The 19,176-nt window shown below is 39.5% G+C and overlaps 2 protein-coding genes and 1 pseudogene across 2 annotated transcripts; 2 read left to right on the top strand and 1 right to left on the bottom strand.

The window, feature by feature from the left end:
• The first annotated feature begins 272 nt into the window (after positions 1–272).
• Positions 273–1,376, top strand: LOC126598500 (uncharacterized; annotated as a pseudogene).
• Positions 1,377–7,429: 6,053 nt separating this feature from the next.
• LOC126600469 (uncharacterized) lies at positions 7,430–8,116 on the top strand. The gene is made up of 2 exons (XM_050267033.1): positions 7,430–7,470; positions 7,696–8,116. Exons 1-2 carry the CDS (start codon positions 7,430–7,432, stop codon positions 8,114–8,116), a joined length of 462 nt encoding a protein of 153 aa, XP_050122990.1.
• A 5,999-nt stretch (positions 8,117–14,115) lies between these two features.
• On the bottom strand, positions 14,116–17,443 carry LOC126598493 (gamma-tubulin complex component 3-like). Its single transcript, XM_050264856.1, has 3 exons — positions 15,029–17,443; positions 14,449–14,904; positions 14,116–14,353 (listed from the first exon to the last, which is right to left on the bottom strand). The coding sequence occupies exons 1-2, from the start codon at positions 17,299–17,301 to the stop codon at positions 14,598–14,600; spliced, it is 2,580 nt and encodes an 859-aa protein (XP_050120813.1). The 5' UTR covers positions 17,302–17,443; the 3' UTR covers positions 14,116–14,353; positions 14,449–14,597.
• Positions 17,444–19,176: the final 1,733 nt, after the last annotated feature.

Raw genomic sequence — 19,176 nt, 5'->3', positions numbered from 1 at the left:
CATGAGTGATGCTCATGAATGTTTATGTTGATTGACATGAGTGATGCTCATAGATGTTGACATGAATGATGCTCATGAATGTTGACATGAATGATGCTCATGAACGTTGACATGAATGATGGTCATGAATGTTTATGTATGATTAACATGAGTGATACTCATGAATGTTTATGTATGATTGACATGAGTGGTGTTCATGTATAATTTTATAGTACTGTACGTACTTTTGATCACCTGGTTGGTGATAATAGAGGGTCGGCTGCCGAATAATTTTTTGTAGTACTGGACGTACTTTTGATCACCTAGTTGGTGATAATAGAGAGCCTGGCTCTTTTGGGCATATAGGCCTTCGCCCTCCACATAACATTCTAGCCCATTATTTTGGGCTTGACGTTTTTTTTTTATTACCCTCTGATAGGGTTTATACAGATGTCTCTGAAAGATAAGAAAAACAAATCACATCATTCAAAAACAAGAAAAGTAAATCACATCATTCTTGTGAGGTGTTTATTCTTTGCTTTTGCAGTGTGGGTGTTTATTCTTTGCTTTTGCATGTGGGTGGTCGATGGCGCACCTTCTTCTGTGAGATCCAGAACACATTTCTGTGTTTGCCCCACCATCAAACATTACTTTTACTTTCTTTTTGTATTCCTGTCATTTTTCCTTTCTACTTTCTCTTTTGCACCGCACTCTCTCAGTCTTTGTCTCTGCTTTGCTGTTATGCATGTGCACATTATCTTTTACCGTTACTGCTTTGTCAAATGCTCCAATTCGCAACTTTTGAGGCCCAGAATTGTAACAACACCACATCTCAGAATACTTGCAGTGCATTCTCCCCAAATCCAATGGTAAATCCTTCAGTTCACCTTTCTCGATTCCAGCTTCAGAAAGGAATTTTTTCAAGGTTTTGGAGAACCCATTATTTTTCAGGAACCGAGCCACGGCGCGGAGAGGTGGACCCTTCTGGTCGGGACTCAGAGTTTGTACTCTGTCGGCAGAGTTATTGGGCTTCCTGTGCTCCATGTCTCGGGTTGCAAAGAGAACTTGGCGAGGCTTGAATGCGAGAAGGGTAGGGTAGGCTTGAACTTGGTTTCTGCATATTTGAGACAGGTCCGCCGCAAGAGAGAAGGACGATGAGGGAGGTTCTGGGCCTCAAATTCCATGGCTTCTGAATTAGCACCTCAGCTTCCTTCTCTTTTTGATCGATATCTCGCTCCTTGCTCCTGCGACGCTTGTTTTCCGAGCACGAGATCAGCTACAACGGCCTGTTATTTTACGGCGCCATCAAACAACGAATGGGATTCGTTGTCCAGGACGACGTTCTGTATCCGCATCTCACGATGACTGAGACTCCGATCGGCGCGGAAGGACCCGACGTGGTTGTAGCCGCCTTAACTATGAACCTGTCCATCAGGACCAGAATTCCTGGAGCTCCTCAAATTCATTGGAGAAGTTGTCTCTGGACCCAAGTACTCAGTCCATCTTGATGAACCCTCCCATTCTTGTGATCGCACAGAAGTTGGTGACAGTGATGAATCTTGGCTAGAGAAATGTTGTCTCGATTTTGCCATTGGTAATAGTAATCAAGACAAAAAAGTCAAATCTGCGAACTTGAAAGGCAGAGCAGGCAGAGGCAGGTGAAGATCATGGAGCTCAGATCTGATTCTCTCTCTCTCTACTTTCTCGCTTTAAACCCGCCACATAGGCCTAGGCAAGGCGGAATATCGAGCCTTGTCCTCTACTTCCGCGGAATTAGACTGGATTCAGCAACTGTTAGTCTTTCTGCAGGTTCCTCTTCCATCACCTCCGGTTTTATTTTGTGATAATTTGTCCACCATTGCTTTGGCTTTTAATCCGGTTCAACATCAACGCACTAAGCACATCGAGGTTGATGTTCATTTTGTGCGAGAACGTGTTGCCAAGAAACAACTTTCTGTTCAGTTTGTGTCATCTAAAGAGCAGTTTGCTGATATTTTGACTAAAGGGTTGATTTCTCCTCTGTTTCGTACTCACTGTACCAATCTCATGATTCGAGCATCGAATCATGTGTTTGCGGGGGATGATATGATAGAGATATTGGTGTATAAGATGTTGACACTTGTAATCAGATTAGAGAAGAAGTTAGTTAAGGAAGTTAGCTGTGTAAGTGTAAAGCTATAAATACCTCAACACTGTATTACTTGCAGGTTAAGAAAATATATCAGAGATATTCATCTTCTCTCTAAGTTCTTCTTTCTCTCTCTCTCTGTCTCTCTCTCTCTCTAAGTCTGTTACATTCTTATTCTTTCTCACTGTATAAGATTGATCAGAGTTATTCTTTCGTACTCACTGTATAAGATTGATCAGAGTTATTCTTTCGTACTCACTGTATGATCAATCTTATACAGTGAGAAAGAATAAGAATGTAACAGACTTAGAGAGAGAGAGAGACAGAGAGAGAGAGAAAGAAGAACTTAGAGAGAAGATGAATATCTCTGATATATTTTCTTAACCTGCAAGTAATACAGTGTTGAGGTATTTATAGCTTTACACTTACACAGCTAACTTCCTTAACTAACTTCTTCTCTAATCTGATTACAAGTGTCAACATCTTATACACCAATATCTCTATCCTATCATCCCCCCGCAAACACATGATTCGATGCTCGAATCATGAGATTGGTACAGTGAGTACGAAACAGAGGAGAACTCAACCCTTTAGTCAAAATATCAGCAAACTGCTCTTTAGATGACACAAACTGAACAGAAAGTTGTTTCTTGGCAACACGTTCTCGCACAAAATGAACATCAACCTCGATGTGCTTAGTGCGTTGATGTTGAACCGGATTAAAAGCCAAAGCAATGGTGGACAAATTATCACAAAATAAAACCGGAGGTGATGGAAGAGGAACCTGCAGAAAGACTAACAGTTGCTGAATCCAGTCTAATTCCGCGGAAGTAGAGGACAAGGCTCGATATTCCACCTCTGTGGATGAGCGAGAAACTGTCAATTGTTTCTTGGATGACCAGGAGATAGGATTGTTGCCTAAAAACACAGCCATGCCAGTGGTAGAACGCCTATCATTCGGGTCACCTGCCCAATCAGCATCACTGTAGGCTTTCAATTGCAGTGGTCCATGGGAATAAACAAGGCCATGATGAATGGTACCCTTTAGGTACCGCAAAATGCGTTTGACAGCAGTGAAATGAGCAAGCATAGGCTGTTGCATGAATTGACATACTTGATGGACAGAAAATGCTATATCCGGCCTAGTAAATGTAAGATACTGCAGTGCACCTACTACACTCCTGTACAACGTTGGATTGTTATAAGGAGCACCATCATCTTTGAGAAGCCGGTTATAAGGCAAACAGGGAGTCTCACATGACTTGGACTCAAGCATCTCAGTTTTAGTAAGAAGATCCAAAATATATTTGGATTGAGACAAACATAAGCCATGTGCAGTGCGAGAGATTTGAATGCCCAGAAAGAAATGCAGATCCCCTAGATCCTTGATATCAAATTCCTTGGTTAAAGCACTAATAACCTGTTGCATAGCTGCAGCTGCATTCCCTGTGATAATAATATCGTCCACATAAAGCAGCAAGATGACAATACCAGAGTCAACTGTCTTGACAAACAGGGAGGAGTCAGAATAAGTATGGTGAAAACCCAAAAGAGGCAAGAACTTGGTAAATCTGTCATTCCAAGCTCGAGGGGCTTGCTTAAGTCCATATAGAGACTTGTGCAACTTGCAAACAAGGTGAGAAGTGGCAATATCAGCAAAACCAGGAGGCTGGGTCATATACACCTCTTCATCCAAAATGCCATGTAAAAAGGCATTCTTGACATCTAGTTGCCTAAGGGGCCAATGAAATTGAGCTGCCAAAGCCAATACTAGGCGAACCGTGGTGGGTTTAACCACAGGACTGAAGGTTTCCCCATAATCAAGACCCGGTTCTTGACTGAACCCTTTAGCAACAAGCCGAGCTTTATGGCGAGCAATAGTGCCATCAGAATGCTTCTTGATCTTGAATATCCATTTGCACCCGACCAAGTTCTTCGTAGAAGGTAATGTCACCAAACTCCAAGTACCTTGCTTATGTAAAGCATCTATCTCCTCTTGCATAGCTTTCAACCAAGTAGGATCCTTCATTGCAGTTTTATAAGAGGTAGGTTCAATAAGGGACAACAGTGCAGGCAGACTCCTGAATAGTAGCTAATAAAGCTTTGGTCTTGATAATACCACTTTTGCTCCGAGTTTGCATAGGATGCAAATTGAGAGGTGGAACCTCCAACACCACTTGCAAAGTATCAGGACCAAAGGATGCTGCTGGAGAAGCATCAGAACCATTGACAAGTGCCACAGGGACAGGGACTAGAGAATAAGTAATGGATGAACCGGTAATGGATGGAAAAGATAGGGGTGAGGAAGGAATAGGAGAGATGGAAATGGGAGAATGAGCAGGTGATGATGAAGAGGCAGGATTGGTAGTAGATGATGGTGATCTAGAGGAGAAATGAGACATAGGTAACACAACATTGTCATTAGAAATCACAGGTGCAGGAAGTGTGAAAGTAGGAACTGAAGAAGATTGATATGAGGCTTTAGAGTGAATCAACAAAGATGTGTAAGGAAATTGATCCTCATCAAACACAACATGTCTGGAAATATAAACTCGCTGTTTAGAAACCTCATAACATATATACCCTTTATATTTGGTAGCATACCCCAGAAAAATACACTTGGTGGTCTTGGCTTGTAATTTAGTAGCATTATAAGGCTTTAACAAAGGATAGCATGCACAACCAAATATCCGGAGATGAGAGATGACAGGAAGATGACCAAACAAAAGTTCAAAAGGAGATTTGTGTCCGAGCACAGAAGAAGGCATGCGATTAATGAGATAGACAGCTGTTTGACAAGCATATGACCAAAAACAAGCAGGTAACCTAGCTGTTTGTAATAGAGTCACAGTGGTTTCAATAATATGCCTATGCTTTCGCTCGGCTAGACCATTTTGCTCGGGTGTATGTGGGCAAGAAATGTGATGAGTAATTCCCTTATCAAGAAGAAATGACTGAAAAGCCTTACTGACATACTCACCCCCTCCATCACTCTGTAAGGTTTGTATAGCAGTTGCAAACTGAGTAAGAACAAATGAATAGAATGCAACAAAAGTAGCAAAGACATCAGATTTGTTGATCAATGGAAACAGCCAACAATGTCTTGTATATTCATCGATAAATGTCACATAATATCGATAACCATCAATGGAAATAGAAGGAGCTGGACCCCAAAGATCACTATGAATAACAGCAAAAGGTTTTACAGACTTATTGGTACTTAGGGAAAAGGGAAGTTTACAAAACTTGCCCTCCAAACAGCTAGAGCACATTACAGGTAATGAAGACTTGGAACAAGGAATATTAGCTTGCTTTAGCATCAAATAACCAATGTTATTAGATGGGTGACCTAGTCTGTTATGCCAGGTTGTAGAATGAACATGCTGACCAAGGAAAGCTTTAGCTTGAAATGGAGCTGAATGTGTAGAATGAGATGTGGCAAAAAGACAAGGGATAGGATAGAGACCATTACTGCATTGTCCTTTGTAAATGATCCTCCCTGTGGCTTTGTCCTGAATCCAGAAGCAGAAAGCATCAAAAATTAGCCAGCAGTTATTATCTAAACAGATTCGGTGCACAGATAACAAGTTTTGAGTCAACTTCGGAACATAAAGCACAGAATTGAGCTTAATCGGATGCACTGAATTCAGTTTAGAAACATTGAGAACTGTGCTACCAATATGAGACACAGGCAAACCTTCACCATTGGCAGTTTGAATGGTCTCAGATGTAGGATATGGCGACGCCAAAGATAGGTTACTGAGATCGGCAGTCATGTGATTAGTAGCGCCAGAGTCAGTAATCCACACTTGAGGATTAGAATAAGAAGGAGATGGTGATGATGGGGACTGAGTCATCACAGTATGCAGTGCTTGGGGAGATTGTTGAGGAGCATGAAAAGGCTGAGATTGCATTGATGAATGCTGAAAGGGAGCATGATAGCTTGGAGGACCATATGGGGATGATTGCACTTGAGAAGGATAGAACTGTCGGGTAGGACCACCAAAATTAGGACCCTTGTCATTGTAAAAACAGTACCATGTGTTGTGATTATGCTTGCCACATATTTGACAAGAAGCTCTATCAGGAGGTTTGGACTGACAATATGGAGCAGTGTGACCTTCAACATTACACGTTTGACAAGTAGGCAGGAATGGTGCACTTGGATGACCAAAATATGGTACTGGTGATTGACCAAGAATGCCCGGACTTGGTGTAGGGAGCACATGGGTTTGAGTATGCTGTTTGGGTGAATAGAACCGAGCCCCTTGATGAAACTTGCCTTTCCCTTTGTTTTTATTCCCATGAAACTGCTTATATCCTCCAGAAAAGAATTGAGACTGCCCTGATGCAAGATTAGGTGAGTGATTCTTGCCAGAATGAGGAACAGTATTAGCAACCATGGCAGTAATAAAAGGTGCAGTTGTGGAGGTTTCGACAATGACCTCTTCAGCAAGCAACTGAGAGCGAAACTCCTTAAGAGAAATCACATTCTCACGACCCCGAATAACACATCGAAAAGTGTTATATTCAGAGGGTAACCCATTGAGAGCAAGAATAACTATGTCCTCATCCGCAAAATAAACCCCAGCAGCAGATAAGTAATCTCTAGCCTCTTTAATTCTGTGAAGATACTGAGACACCGAATCAGACCCTTTCTTTATCGTCTGAAGATTGGACTTCATTTGGAAAATGCTGGTCTTAGACACCGTAGAGAACTGTTCTTTCAGACGAATCCAAAGATCCTGAGAACTCTTACTACCAATAGCACAAGACAACGCAACAGGAGACAGAGTGGCTGTGATCAATTGCATTATAGCACGATCATGCATTTTCCACACCACAAATGCATCGGATTCAGCAGAAGTACAAGAGCCAGATTCAGTAGGAGAAACTGCAAATTGAAGTGGACAAGGGTGCGAGCCATCAACAAACCCCATAATACCATTGCTTTCCAACAAAAGTTGTATCTGAAAATTCCAATTGAGATAATTGGAGTCATCCAATTTGACATTAATCGAAGTCGAGATTGTGGAGATTAAAGCAGTAATCGGAGATTGCACAATTTGAAGTTGCGTTGCAGTCACCATGGAAATTTCGTCGAAAAAACTCTTTGAGGAATTATAGCAAACAGTTGATATGCAAGACAGAAGGAAGCAGAAAAGATGATCGAAGAAAGATCACGACCACCCAAGAAACCCTAGAAATCCAAATTAAAGGAAGACGAAGAAACTCAGAGAATAACCAAACACAAATCAAGAAGAACAAATACACCTTCAATCGGAGCGGAAGCAGAGGATCGAAGATTATGCGCAGGCAACAATGGCGATTGATACCATGACAACTATGATCAATCTTATACAGTGAGAAAGAATAAGAATGTAACAGACTTAGAGAGAGAGAGAGAGAGAGAAAGAAGAACTTAGAGAGAAGATGAATATCTCTGATATATTTTCTTAACCTGCAAGTAATACAGTGTTGAGGTATTTATAGCTTTACACTTACACATCTAACTTCCTTAACTAACTTCTTCTCTAATCTGATTACAAGTGTCAACATCTTATACACCAATATCTCTATCCTATCAGCAAGAACTGGCTAACTCTCTGGAAGTTCTGGAAGACACTGAGTCTACCAATTTTTAGAGTGGTGCTTGCGCTTTATGACGTCCTGAGCTCCCGCGATGTCGACACGGTGCTCCAGATCGTCGCCCTCGACCTTGAGTGGTGGTTCCACGGTCCGCCGACCCATCAGTTCTTGATGCGCCTCCTCACCGACTCTCCAAACGAATCGTTTCAACTCATCCCTCAGTCCATCACCTCATTTGGTCCCCCCGTTCTCGTCGAGAGCTGTGACCGCGACTGCTCAATTTCTTGGGTCCACACCTGGACCGTCGTCCACTCCATCTTAGAGTTTCACCTGATCAGTCGAAGATTTAGAGAATCCAGTGAAATGGGAGCTCATCGATTTGACGAGGAAGAAGAAGAAGATAGAGGACTGGGCTGCTGAAAAATGAGCAAAATACAGATAGGGAAAACAGGATATAGAGAGAGAGCTGATGAGTGTTTGAGATTTGGATCTTTTCTGTTTCTGGGTTTTTGTGATTTTGCAGATTCACGGCGGAGGTGAAAAAAATGAAAGAGAACCGACACAACTTTTCGTATCAATTCCCACAGATGGCGCTAAATGTTGATGCACAAAACTAGAGGGGTCTTGGAACAACGTAAATTCGATCGTGAATCTGTAAGAAAGTAAAGAACACAAGATGTATCGTGGTTCACCCCAATGTTTAGGCTACATCCACACTGATATTGTATTTCTCTGAGAGGATTGTGAGGGAAAGAGTCTCTAAGATTGAGGCTTTGAGAGGGTGAGGGTCAGGCCTAAGAATTGGCCTCCCTGATGAGGAGAGTGAGGAGTCCTTTTATAGAATAAGGGCTCATCACTTATTATATATTTGCCCCTTCATTTATTACATAATTACATTTGAGTCCTCCGAGTATTTATACGAGGTTTAAATACGGAGGCCCTAAGTATGGTATAAACAGCCTACATTAAGGATAGACTATGGAAAAAGCTTAATGGTTGGAGAGGGAGTCTTTTGAGTAGTGCATGAAAAGAAATTTTGATCAAGAGCGTTGCTCAAGTGGTGCCATTGTAAACTATGCAAACCTTTTTGTTACCAAAGTTTTTTTTGTGATGAATTGAATCAAATAGTAGCAAAATCTTGTTGGGGGAGACAACAAGGTCAAAGGAGAATACATTGGATTCGTTGGAGAAAACTATGTAAGCCAAAAAGTAAAGGTGGGTTGGGTTTCAAGGATCTCTATGCTTTCAATCTTGCGTTGTTAGCAAAGCAGGGATAGAGGCGCTTACAACAACCATCGTCACTTGCAGTATGGCTCTTTAAGTCTAAGTACTACCCTCAAACCAATTTCTTATCTGCACAAGTTAAACATAATTCATTGTTTTGATGGCGCAACATTATTGTTGCCTGTACTGTAATCCGTAAGGGTGCACGGTGGAGGGTTGTAGATGGTTCAAAAATTTGCATATGGAGAAATAGTTGGCTACCCAAACGTAGTTTTTTTAAAGTTCTTAGTCCCATACCAATGGGAATGGATCACAATCCCAAAGTCATCAGGTTGATTACTGAGGATGGAAGTCCATCCTGAAAATGGAAGCAATACATAACCTATTTGTTAAGGAAGAGGTAGCACTAATCAAACGCATCCCTCTTAGCATGTTCAATATAGATGATATCTTAATATGGAGTGTGGAGTCAAATGGAAAGTTTACAACGAGGAGTGCATACCATTTGGCATGGTATTGTGGGGAAGTAAACGGGCATGAACCTAGTGGTTCGATAATGGTTGCGGAGGTCAAATTTTTGTGGAAAGTGATATGGAGAACTCACTCGTTGAGGAATGTAAAAATCTATGTGTAAAGATGTTGCATGAATGCATTACCGACAAGTAGGCCTGGCAATTCCTGACACGACCCGATAACCCGACACGACACGACACGAAATTAACAGGTGTTCGGGTCGACACGATAATGAAACGGGTCGTTATCGGGTAACCCGATAAGCACCCGTTAAGATAACGGGTTTGTTCGGGTATACACGTGGGTAACACGATACACGATAAGCAGAATATTAATTTAATAATTTATAACCCTAAAAAAATACTATAATAATTATATATATATATTAATTTAACAATTTTATACCCCTAAAAACTATAATTATATATATATATATATATATATATTAAATTAACTATAATAATTATAATAATTATATATACTATAATAATTATACCCAAAATATTAACTATAATAATTATATATATATATATATATATTAAATTTTATACCCCTAAAAACTATAATAATTATACATACAAAATAAATAGATTTAAATATACTTAATAAATAAATATATATATATATACACACACACACCATTGAACTTCATGGGATACGAATATACGAAACTAATTTCAACGATCCAACCGTCAAACATGTTTGTATATACTTCAAGATCGCATACGCAAAAAATTGCAAAAAACAAACATTCAGAGAGCAAGTAACGGGACAAAACTTTTCGACGGTTATAAACGAAAAATCACGATTTAACGGTCATTTTAACTCTGATTTTGATGATTTTTTACAACCACACTCCTTGACCCTATATGAATACAATGATTGAATTCGATCTTCAATTTAAAATATTTACACTAGTGGATACCACAAAATCTTATGTTATACTTAATAAAAGTATGAATAAACTCTTCAGTATTAGTGAATCTATTGTTTTGATAGAATACTCATTCTACAAAACTATTTTCAATGATCAAACCGTCAAACATGTTTGTATATACTTCGAGATCACATACGCCAAAAATTGCAAAAAACAAACATTCAGAGATCAAGTAATGGGACAAAAGTTTTCGACGGTTATAAACGAAAAATCACGATTTAACGGTTATTTTAACTCCGATTTTGATGATTTTTTACAACTACACTCCTTGACCCTATATAAATACAAGTAATGAATTCGATCTTCAATTTAAAATATTTACACTAGTGGATACCACAAAATCTTATGTTATACTTAATAAAAGTATGAATAAACTATTTAGTATTAGTGAATCTATTGTTTTGATGGGATACTCATTCTACGAAACTAGTTTCAAAGATCCAACCGTCAAACATGTTTGTATATACTTCGAGATCGCATATGTCAAAAATTACAAAAAACAAACATTCAAAGATCAATTAACGGGACAAAACTTTTCGACGGTTATAAAAAGAAAAATCACGATTTAACGGTCATTTTAACTCTGATTTTGATGATTTTTTGCAGCTACACTCCTTGACCTTATATGAATACAATGATTGAATTCGATCTTCAATTTAAAATATTTACACTAGTGGATACCACAAAATCTTATATTATACTTAATAAAAGTATGAATAAACTATTAAGTATTAGTGAATCTATTGTTTTGATGGGATACTCATTCTACGAAACTAGTTTCAATGATCCAACCGTCAAACATGTTTATATATACTTCAAGATTGCATACGCCAAAAATTGCAAAAAACAAACATTCAGAGATCAAGTAACGGGACAAAACTTTTCGACGGTTATAAACGAAAAATCACGATTTAACGGTCATTTTAACTCCGATTTTGATGATTTTTTACAACTACACTCCTTGACCCTATATGAATACAATGATTGAATTCGATCTTCAATTTAAAATATTTACACTAGTGGAAACCACAAAATCTTATGTCTTACTTAATAAAAGTATGAATAAACTCTTAAGTATTAGTGAATCTATTGTTTTGATGGAATACTCATTCTACGAAACTAGTTTCAATGATCTAACCGTCAAACATGTTTGTATATATTTCGAGATCGCATACGCCAAAAATTGCAAAAAACAAACATTCAGAGAGCACGTAACGGGACAAAAAATTTCGACGGTTATAAACGAAAAATCACAATTTAACGGTTAATTTAACTCCGATTTTGATGATTTTTTACAACTACACTCCTTGACCTTATATGAATACAATGATTTAATTCGATCTTCAATTTAAAATATTTACACTAGTGGATACCACAAAATCTTATGTTTATACTTAATAAAAGTATGGTATAGTACTATTGTTTTATTTTTTTTTCATAATTATTTTGGTAAACTTCTCATAATTTGAATGATTTTTAATGTTTGGTTTTTCTATGCTTAGTTTATGCAGAAGATAGTTATGACGTGGAAAACCTTACTGAAAACATCATCAACATAACTCTTGAAGGCAATAGATCAAGCCAAAGTTCCAATGCAATTTCATGATGATCGATGTAAATCGAGGATTTTGTAAATTGAGGTTTAAACTTTTGAGAAAGATTTCACAACCTTGAAAACAAAAACTATTTCATTTTGCATATCCTTGCACATTTAAAATTTGTAATAGATTAGTAGTGTATGTATTATTTTTTTATTAGGCTCTTATTTTCGAGTGTAGATGTAGTACTTAAACGACAAATGTGTTTTAATGTTTTGAAGTAATATTTATATGGCAATGTGTGGTATGTGCAAATTTAAGAAAAAATATATATTTTTCTTAACGGGTCATAACGGGTCATAACGGGTCGGGTCACTTTACCCGTTGGGTAAAGTGACACGACCTGTTAAGGACCCGTTAAGATAACGGGTGTGACACGACACGACCCGTTAAGATAACAGGTGTTACACGAAAACGACACGAACACGACTGACACGACCCGTTTGCCAGGCCTACCGACAAGGAACAACTTGAGGAAAAAGAAATTAAATATCCCAACAACATGTTTGTTTTGTGATGGGGATGTGGAAATGATTGATCACGTGATGAGGTTTTGTCCTCGTGCGATGGTGGTGTGGTTTTTTTAGTCCGTTGGGTATCAGAAGCCAAGGGGATAGGCGACAGAGCTTGATGGAATGGATAACTGCCATTGCAAGTTCGATGTTAAGGGAGAGTTTTGACTTGGTAATGGTTTTAATTTGGTGCATATGGATAGAACGTAACGCAATGTTGTGGTATGGAAAGGCTCTAGAGCCTTCGAAAATGCACTGTAAAGTGCAGACATGGCTACATAAATGGCATGGGCCGAGGAAGAACACCAATGTGGTCACTGGCAGCCATGGAAGCTGCCAGAAAATGGGTGGATTAAAAGTAATTTTGATGCAACATGGGATGAACAGTTAGAGATTGGAGGAGTGGGGGTAGTGATATGAAACAACAAATGGGAGTTCATGGTTGTAGTAGCAATGAGAGTTGAGGGAATTGGTTCTCCATTGTTGGTAGAGATTATGGCAGCAAGGGAAGCAATGATTTTTTGATAACACCAGCAAACTACACACGTGGAAGTTGAAAGGGATGCTTTGATGGTGACCATGACACTTCAACTTAAGGGCCTAAAGGATTCATCTCCTTTTGGGCACATTATTGCAAATACTAGACAGATTTCAAATGGTTTTTCTTTGTGCAAGGTTACATTTGGCCGACGCTCGACGAACATGGTGGCAAATAGGTTGGCTAGATTGAGTTTTAGCCCTTGATACTCCGATATCTTGGTTCGAGGAACCTCCTGATGTAATAATAGACATTTTAATTGACGATAGTAATCATATGTAATCTCTCATGGTGAGGGCGCTCTTTTTCCCTTCGTCTGAGTTGAAATCCCTAATAAGGCTTTTATCGAGACCCACTCAATGCACCCTATCCTGTTTGTACGTATTCAATTTCCTATCAATGAATATCGTACCTTCACTAAAAAAAAAAAATACTTCCAAATGAACTCTTACCCTAATTACAACTCTTCTCATTATCTTTTATTGTCGTTATAATATCATTTAAAAATCATTAAATTTGGAGACCGTTATGAACAATTATCTAACAAATAAAATAATATCCTCGTTATGGAGCATCAATCAAATGATTTTTTTCTAAAAAAGTGTCTTCATATAATGATAAAAGGATTAAACGGTTTCTCATTATGACTTTCTAAAAAGTGTTTTCAGATAATGATAAAAGGATTAAACGGTTTCTCATTATGACATTTGCACGAAGAAATGTTGTCACATTGTCATTGAATAAAGAATGACTCATCATCGTTAATGTAAGAATGACTCTTTAACATCTTAAGTCCAACATTTGAAGTAACTACTACGACTACGAGCAAGGATTGGACGCGAACAACTGTCTCTAGCAAAATACTTTATGCACAAGGATTGGAAACTTTTCGAATTCGTTTGAACGATTTGAACATAATGACGGGTTTTTACACGATTGCTAAACAGATTATCATCTGATATAGCCAACATTCTGGTTCCTCACAGAACGATCAATGATGTTAAAGCCCCCCAAAGAGTTTCTAACAAGAACGACATCAGTTTATACATATAGCTAACATCGAAAACAAAATAGTAGGCAAGCGAGGGAAATTAGGATGCATAAAGTAGGCGCCTGTTATCTATCATTCAATCTAATCCAGAACTATGATACAGTACAGATATACAAGCTCTAATGAGACACCTCCCAAAAAAACTCACCCGAAAAACAAAACTTCAAAAATATCAGCTACGATACGTGTACACAATCAAATCCCATACCCTGATCTACTGATGCAAAATACCTAAGTCAACCGTAAATCTTCCACACATGCCATCAGAAAGAAGCAAACATCATCTGAAAATATAAGACAAGGAAATCGTACGTTAGTCCTCAGAAAAATGTCAAATGCAATTACAACAGTCATGAAGGAGCTATGGCTTTCCACTTACCTAACAATCAAGCAAAATAAAGTGATTTGGTTGGTCCCGTCAGCCAGCTGCAGCTGATTGTCAACCAGATGAGCAGAGACGATTAATGAACAAAAAATTAGTTTGATCATGTCAAGAATTCCGAACGCATTTGCTTCAACTTGTATGTACTAGCTTGTTTTCCACGTACTAGGACGCAACTGGCTATAAAACTCAGTGAAGTCAAGCCGAAACAGGAGGAACTTTAAATCAATATGTTGTTGCATGGGTAACTTGGAAATAAAATCCTCAAGCAATGATGAATATTCTTTTGATAGTGTGTCTAAATCTTGTCCCATATTCCGAAGAAATTCACCAGCACGTTGTGTGAGGGCTTTCCTGCCTTCACTAATCCAGGATCCAGGCTCTGAGGACCTATCATTTGATCGCTTTTTTGTTTTACTCTTGTCTCGAGAGGGTAAAGAGGATTCCATGGTTCTGCAATAAACAATCTGAGACATTAGTTTATCAGTAAAAGAAAACATAAGAAAAACAAAAGAAACAAGAAATGAGATAGCAGTTTTTTGGTTCACAAACAGTGATCATAGAAAAATAATAGTACCTTGCTTGCAACTCATTAATCCCTTCAGACAATCGATCTGCATGACTTCGGAATTTCAGTATAAGATCAAACAAGGCAAAGAGTGAATTGTAAAGGGTTTGGGACCGTTCTCCAAGGAGAGATTTCTCCACAATTGAATGGAGGTACTTTTCATGTGCAGCAAGTAGATCATCAAGGTCCTTGGCCACCTCCATTTCGTCCAAGAAATGGGACCAGGACACCTCCAAGACTTCAAACATAATATAGTACTGCAAGTTTGAGACAAAATGATTCATTTCATCCCAAAGAACCTGGCATCGTCTCAGAGTTGAAAGTAACTGCAACTTAACTGCATGGGGAAGCTTCATAAATGAACGAGAGGTGATACAATTTGGCTTCATTGTCTTCCAAATACCAATAAGGGCATGCTCTACTCGCCGAAGCTTCCACAAGAAATTAAAAATTCTTAAATACTTTGTCATCACAGACTCTGTAAAAACAGTATCTAAAGGAACCCTTGCATCATATTCCAATGAGAACACATCCCAGCCCCTATCTCCGGTTCCATGTGGCATCATCTTTACCTTCAACCTATCCAATATGTCACGATTATCATACTGAGCATTAGATGCTCGAATTGCAGTTTCAAGCAATCCAGCTAGCTGAAAAGAGCTTATAGTGTTAGCAGGTTCAGAGAGCTCAGGCCCAACAATATCCATTAGATACTGAACAAAGTCACCCTGTCCAAGGAGTAAATACCGCTTTATTGCAAGACAGTGCTCCTTGAACTTATACTGGTTGTAAATAACATCCAACAAATGCTTATCAACTCTCTTTGCTGCTCCATCCACCAAAGACTCAAGAGCATCACTTTCACCATATCCAAGACCCCATCTTCTTGTCGTGGTACCAGCAGCAGCTGCGGCTTCTGTTGCAGCATCAGCCCAACCACGATCCTCACAACAGACACGAAGGAAATTGATTGACTTGCCTGTCCTCAGGATGCGTTGAGCAAGAGATTGTGAAATAAAAGAAGGAAGCATTCCGGCATGGAGCATGTAACCCTCCCTCCAAAGGGACTCAGCTTTCACTGGCTGGCCCACTACAAAGAATTCTGCAAAAACATCTTCTAACTCCCCTTCCAAAACCCAACTCCTCACCATCTCAAATAGAGGAGAACACACCCTCCGAAGTAAACGTCCCATGAACTCGTGCACCAATGGGTCACCATGTTGGGCATGCAAATGAATAGCCCCGGCCATTGCCCCACCTCTTAAGACCCTACATTTATCAACCAAAACAGCCATCAACCGCATTTTCACCATTGGCTCGGCAAACCAAACAGACAACCTCCTCAGCGAAAGATAATTCCCTGAGCTCGCTGTCTCTGAAACCAATGGAATCGGATTCATCGACTGTGCTTCAAGCACTGCCAACAACTTATAATAATCGGAGAGCTCATCTTGCAATGCAGCACAAAAGGCCTGCCCGACGGTTCCAACGTCTTCAGATGGAAACCCATCCATACTCTCTGAAATATACCCTTTAACCTTCCTAAACAACCACCCCAATTCACAAAGCTTCCGAACCATAATGCTGGTTGCTCGAGGCACCTTAATCAGATCAGATAAAGCATAACCATCAGCACTACTATCAAACTTCACATACTTTCCATCAATTCCTTGGCAGGCATACAACACATCTCTCACCAAAACCTCTTCAGAAACTTCATTCTCTTCTTTAATCAAATTCACATACTCCCTAAACGCAATTTCGCGAAGATTTTCCGGGTCTTTAGAAACCAACAAAACCCCATTATTCCAACCCTTTTCCTTATTTCCCCTACCCACCAAAACCCTCGATTCCTTCCCCGATTCGGCATCAGTAAACCCCAAATTCGGCAACAAAACCGAAGAATCCAGCTGTGTCTTCCCATTTTTCCGATCCTCCGATATAATTTTAAGCAAATAAACGACTGCCCATTTGTTATTTACACTCCCTGGTCCGGTTTTGGACGCGAATTTGGTATAAAGGTCGGCAAAAGTGAGAGCTTGCGAGGACTTACCTTGAGTGGCGAGGCGGCGCTTGGTGGACTCGGCTATGGCGGTGGCGTCGGGAGCCACGGACGGATTTAATCGGCTGGAGATCAAGCGGAAAGCGTAGCGAAGCGAGCTCTGGAATTCCGGGGAGTTTGGAGTCGGTGGGTGAGATTCGGAATTGGGGTTTCGGGAGCGGAGGCGGATGACGAGCTCTTTGATCAGATCTGCAACTTTTTGCTGGTCTTCTTCCTCCATTGGTGAGAGAAGAAAGTCGAAGTGGGAAGGGGAGAGTGGGGATTTGCGAGTGTGGGAGTGATTTGGAGAGGGTGAGAGTGTTGAGTGTGACTGCAGGGTTTTTGATTTTTTTTTGTTGGGCGCGGAAATGGGGTTCTTCTTTTTCGTTTTATCATCGAAAAACACCCTCTTCTTTTTGGGAAAACAAAAGTGCACTATCATCATGGAGATGAAAACAAAACTAATAATTCTTTCACATTTTTAACAATTTCCAACTAAAAAAAAGTGTTATGAATAATTTTTCTTGAATTATTGACTAAAAAAAAATCTCTAATACTTTGTTTTGCTAGAAAAGCAAATATAGGTCCTGAATTTTGTGACCTAACACTAGTCAAAACATTTGCAAGAAAAAAAATCTATCGATACAAAAGAAAATCTAACAGCTAAAATAATTTAGAAAATTATTAAATTACCCAAAAGTTCTATAAATGCATGTTTCATGAAGTCGGTTTAATGAATTTTCAACTTTTATCGGAATCTAAATATTTTTGGGTTAAAATGTTCATAAAATAAATTATGATAATCTACATAAATTTTATTTTGAAAAAAAATGTGAACACGGAAAATTCCTGAAACGAAAGAGACAAGAACAACGTGCACAAACAAATATTTGTATTTGATGATTTTGGGTTACAATCTCTCTTAAATTTGATCCTCTGATTCAATCTCCGTAAGGTGTGTATTTGTGGATGTGCGATTGATCCAAAGGGCCGTTGGGCTTGATCTAAGGATGAACGTTCTTCAAGGGCCGTGGACTTGATCTTGAAGGTGGATTTGAGCGGATCTCCAAAGGGGCTTTTGGGCTTGATCTTTGAAGAACAGTGATGAACGGATCTCCAAGGGCTTTTGGGCTTGATCTTGAAGAACGGTTGGACGTGTGGATTTGTTGATGTTGTTGATCCAAGGGGCCATCGGGGCTTGATCTTAGAAGAACGATGAACGAAGAACGAAGAACACTTTCTTCAAGGGCCGTCGGGGCTTGATCTTGAAGGTGGATGATTGTTGATCCAATGGGCCGTCGGGGCTTGATCTTGGAAGAATGATGAATGAAGAACGAAGAACGAAGAACACTTTCTTCAAGGGCCGTCGGGGCTTGATCTTGAAGGTGGATTTGATGAAGAACGAAAAGGGCTTTCTTGATCCTTCGGGATTTGCTTGAGAGCTTCGGAGTTTCAGAGCTTCAGAGCTTCAAGGTGTAATATGAATTCCTCCTCCCAAATGAATGAAATGGGCTTGTATTTATAGAATTTTCCAAGGCCTAATTTTGAATATAATATCCCAGATGAAATAAGTTGTTTCTGCCAGGTGTTGACACGTGTCCTATTTGATGACTTTTCCAACTCATTTCAATTTTCGTTGAGTCGCACGCTACGTGTAAAATTTATGTAATACATGAGCGTTGACACTTTAATTTATCGGTCAACATTTATTTACCGAAATTTCGATGTCTACAAATGCCCCCACTTCAAGGCGCGTCGTATACATGTGCTTGTCACGTGTAGGAGATGCGTTTTGAAGTCCCCTACTGTAGATGTCGATCCAAGGGCCATCGAGGCTTGATCTTGAATTGGGCTGGAGATTTCTTCAAGGGCCGTTGAGGCTTGATCTTGAATTGGGCTTGAGATTTCTTCAAGGGCCGTTGAGGCTTGTTCTTGAACTTTTGTTTGAACTTTCTTCAAGGGCCGTCGAGGCTTGATCTTGAAGGTTGAAATTGGACCACAAGGAGCTTCATGTGGTAGATGATCTTTGGCTTTGGTAGTGGGTGAATCGGCACGTATTTTGTTGCGCTTGTTGACTTTCCACAGCTTTGATCTTGAACTGGGTTGGAGGATTTTC

Source organism: Malus sylvestris, chromosome 14 (genome assembly GCF_916048215.2).
Source record: "Malus sylvestris chromosome 14, drMalSylv7.2, whole genome shotgun sequence".
Classification (NCBI taxonomy): Eukaryota; Viridiplantae; Streptophyta; class Magnoliopsida; order Rosales; family Rosaceae; genus Malus; species Malus sylvestris.
Note: the sequence above shows the minus strand (reverse complement) of the source record. Positions and strands in the feature narration are given on the sequence as shown.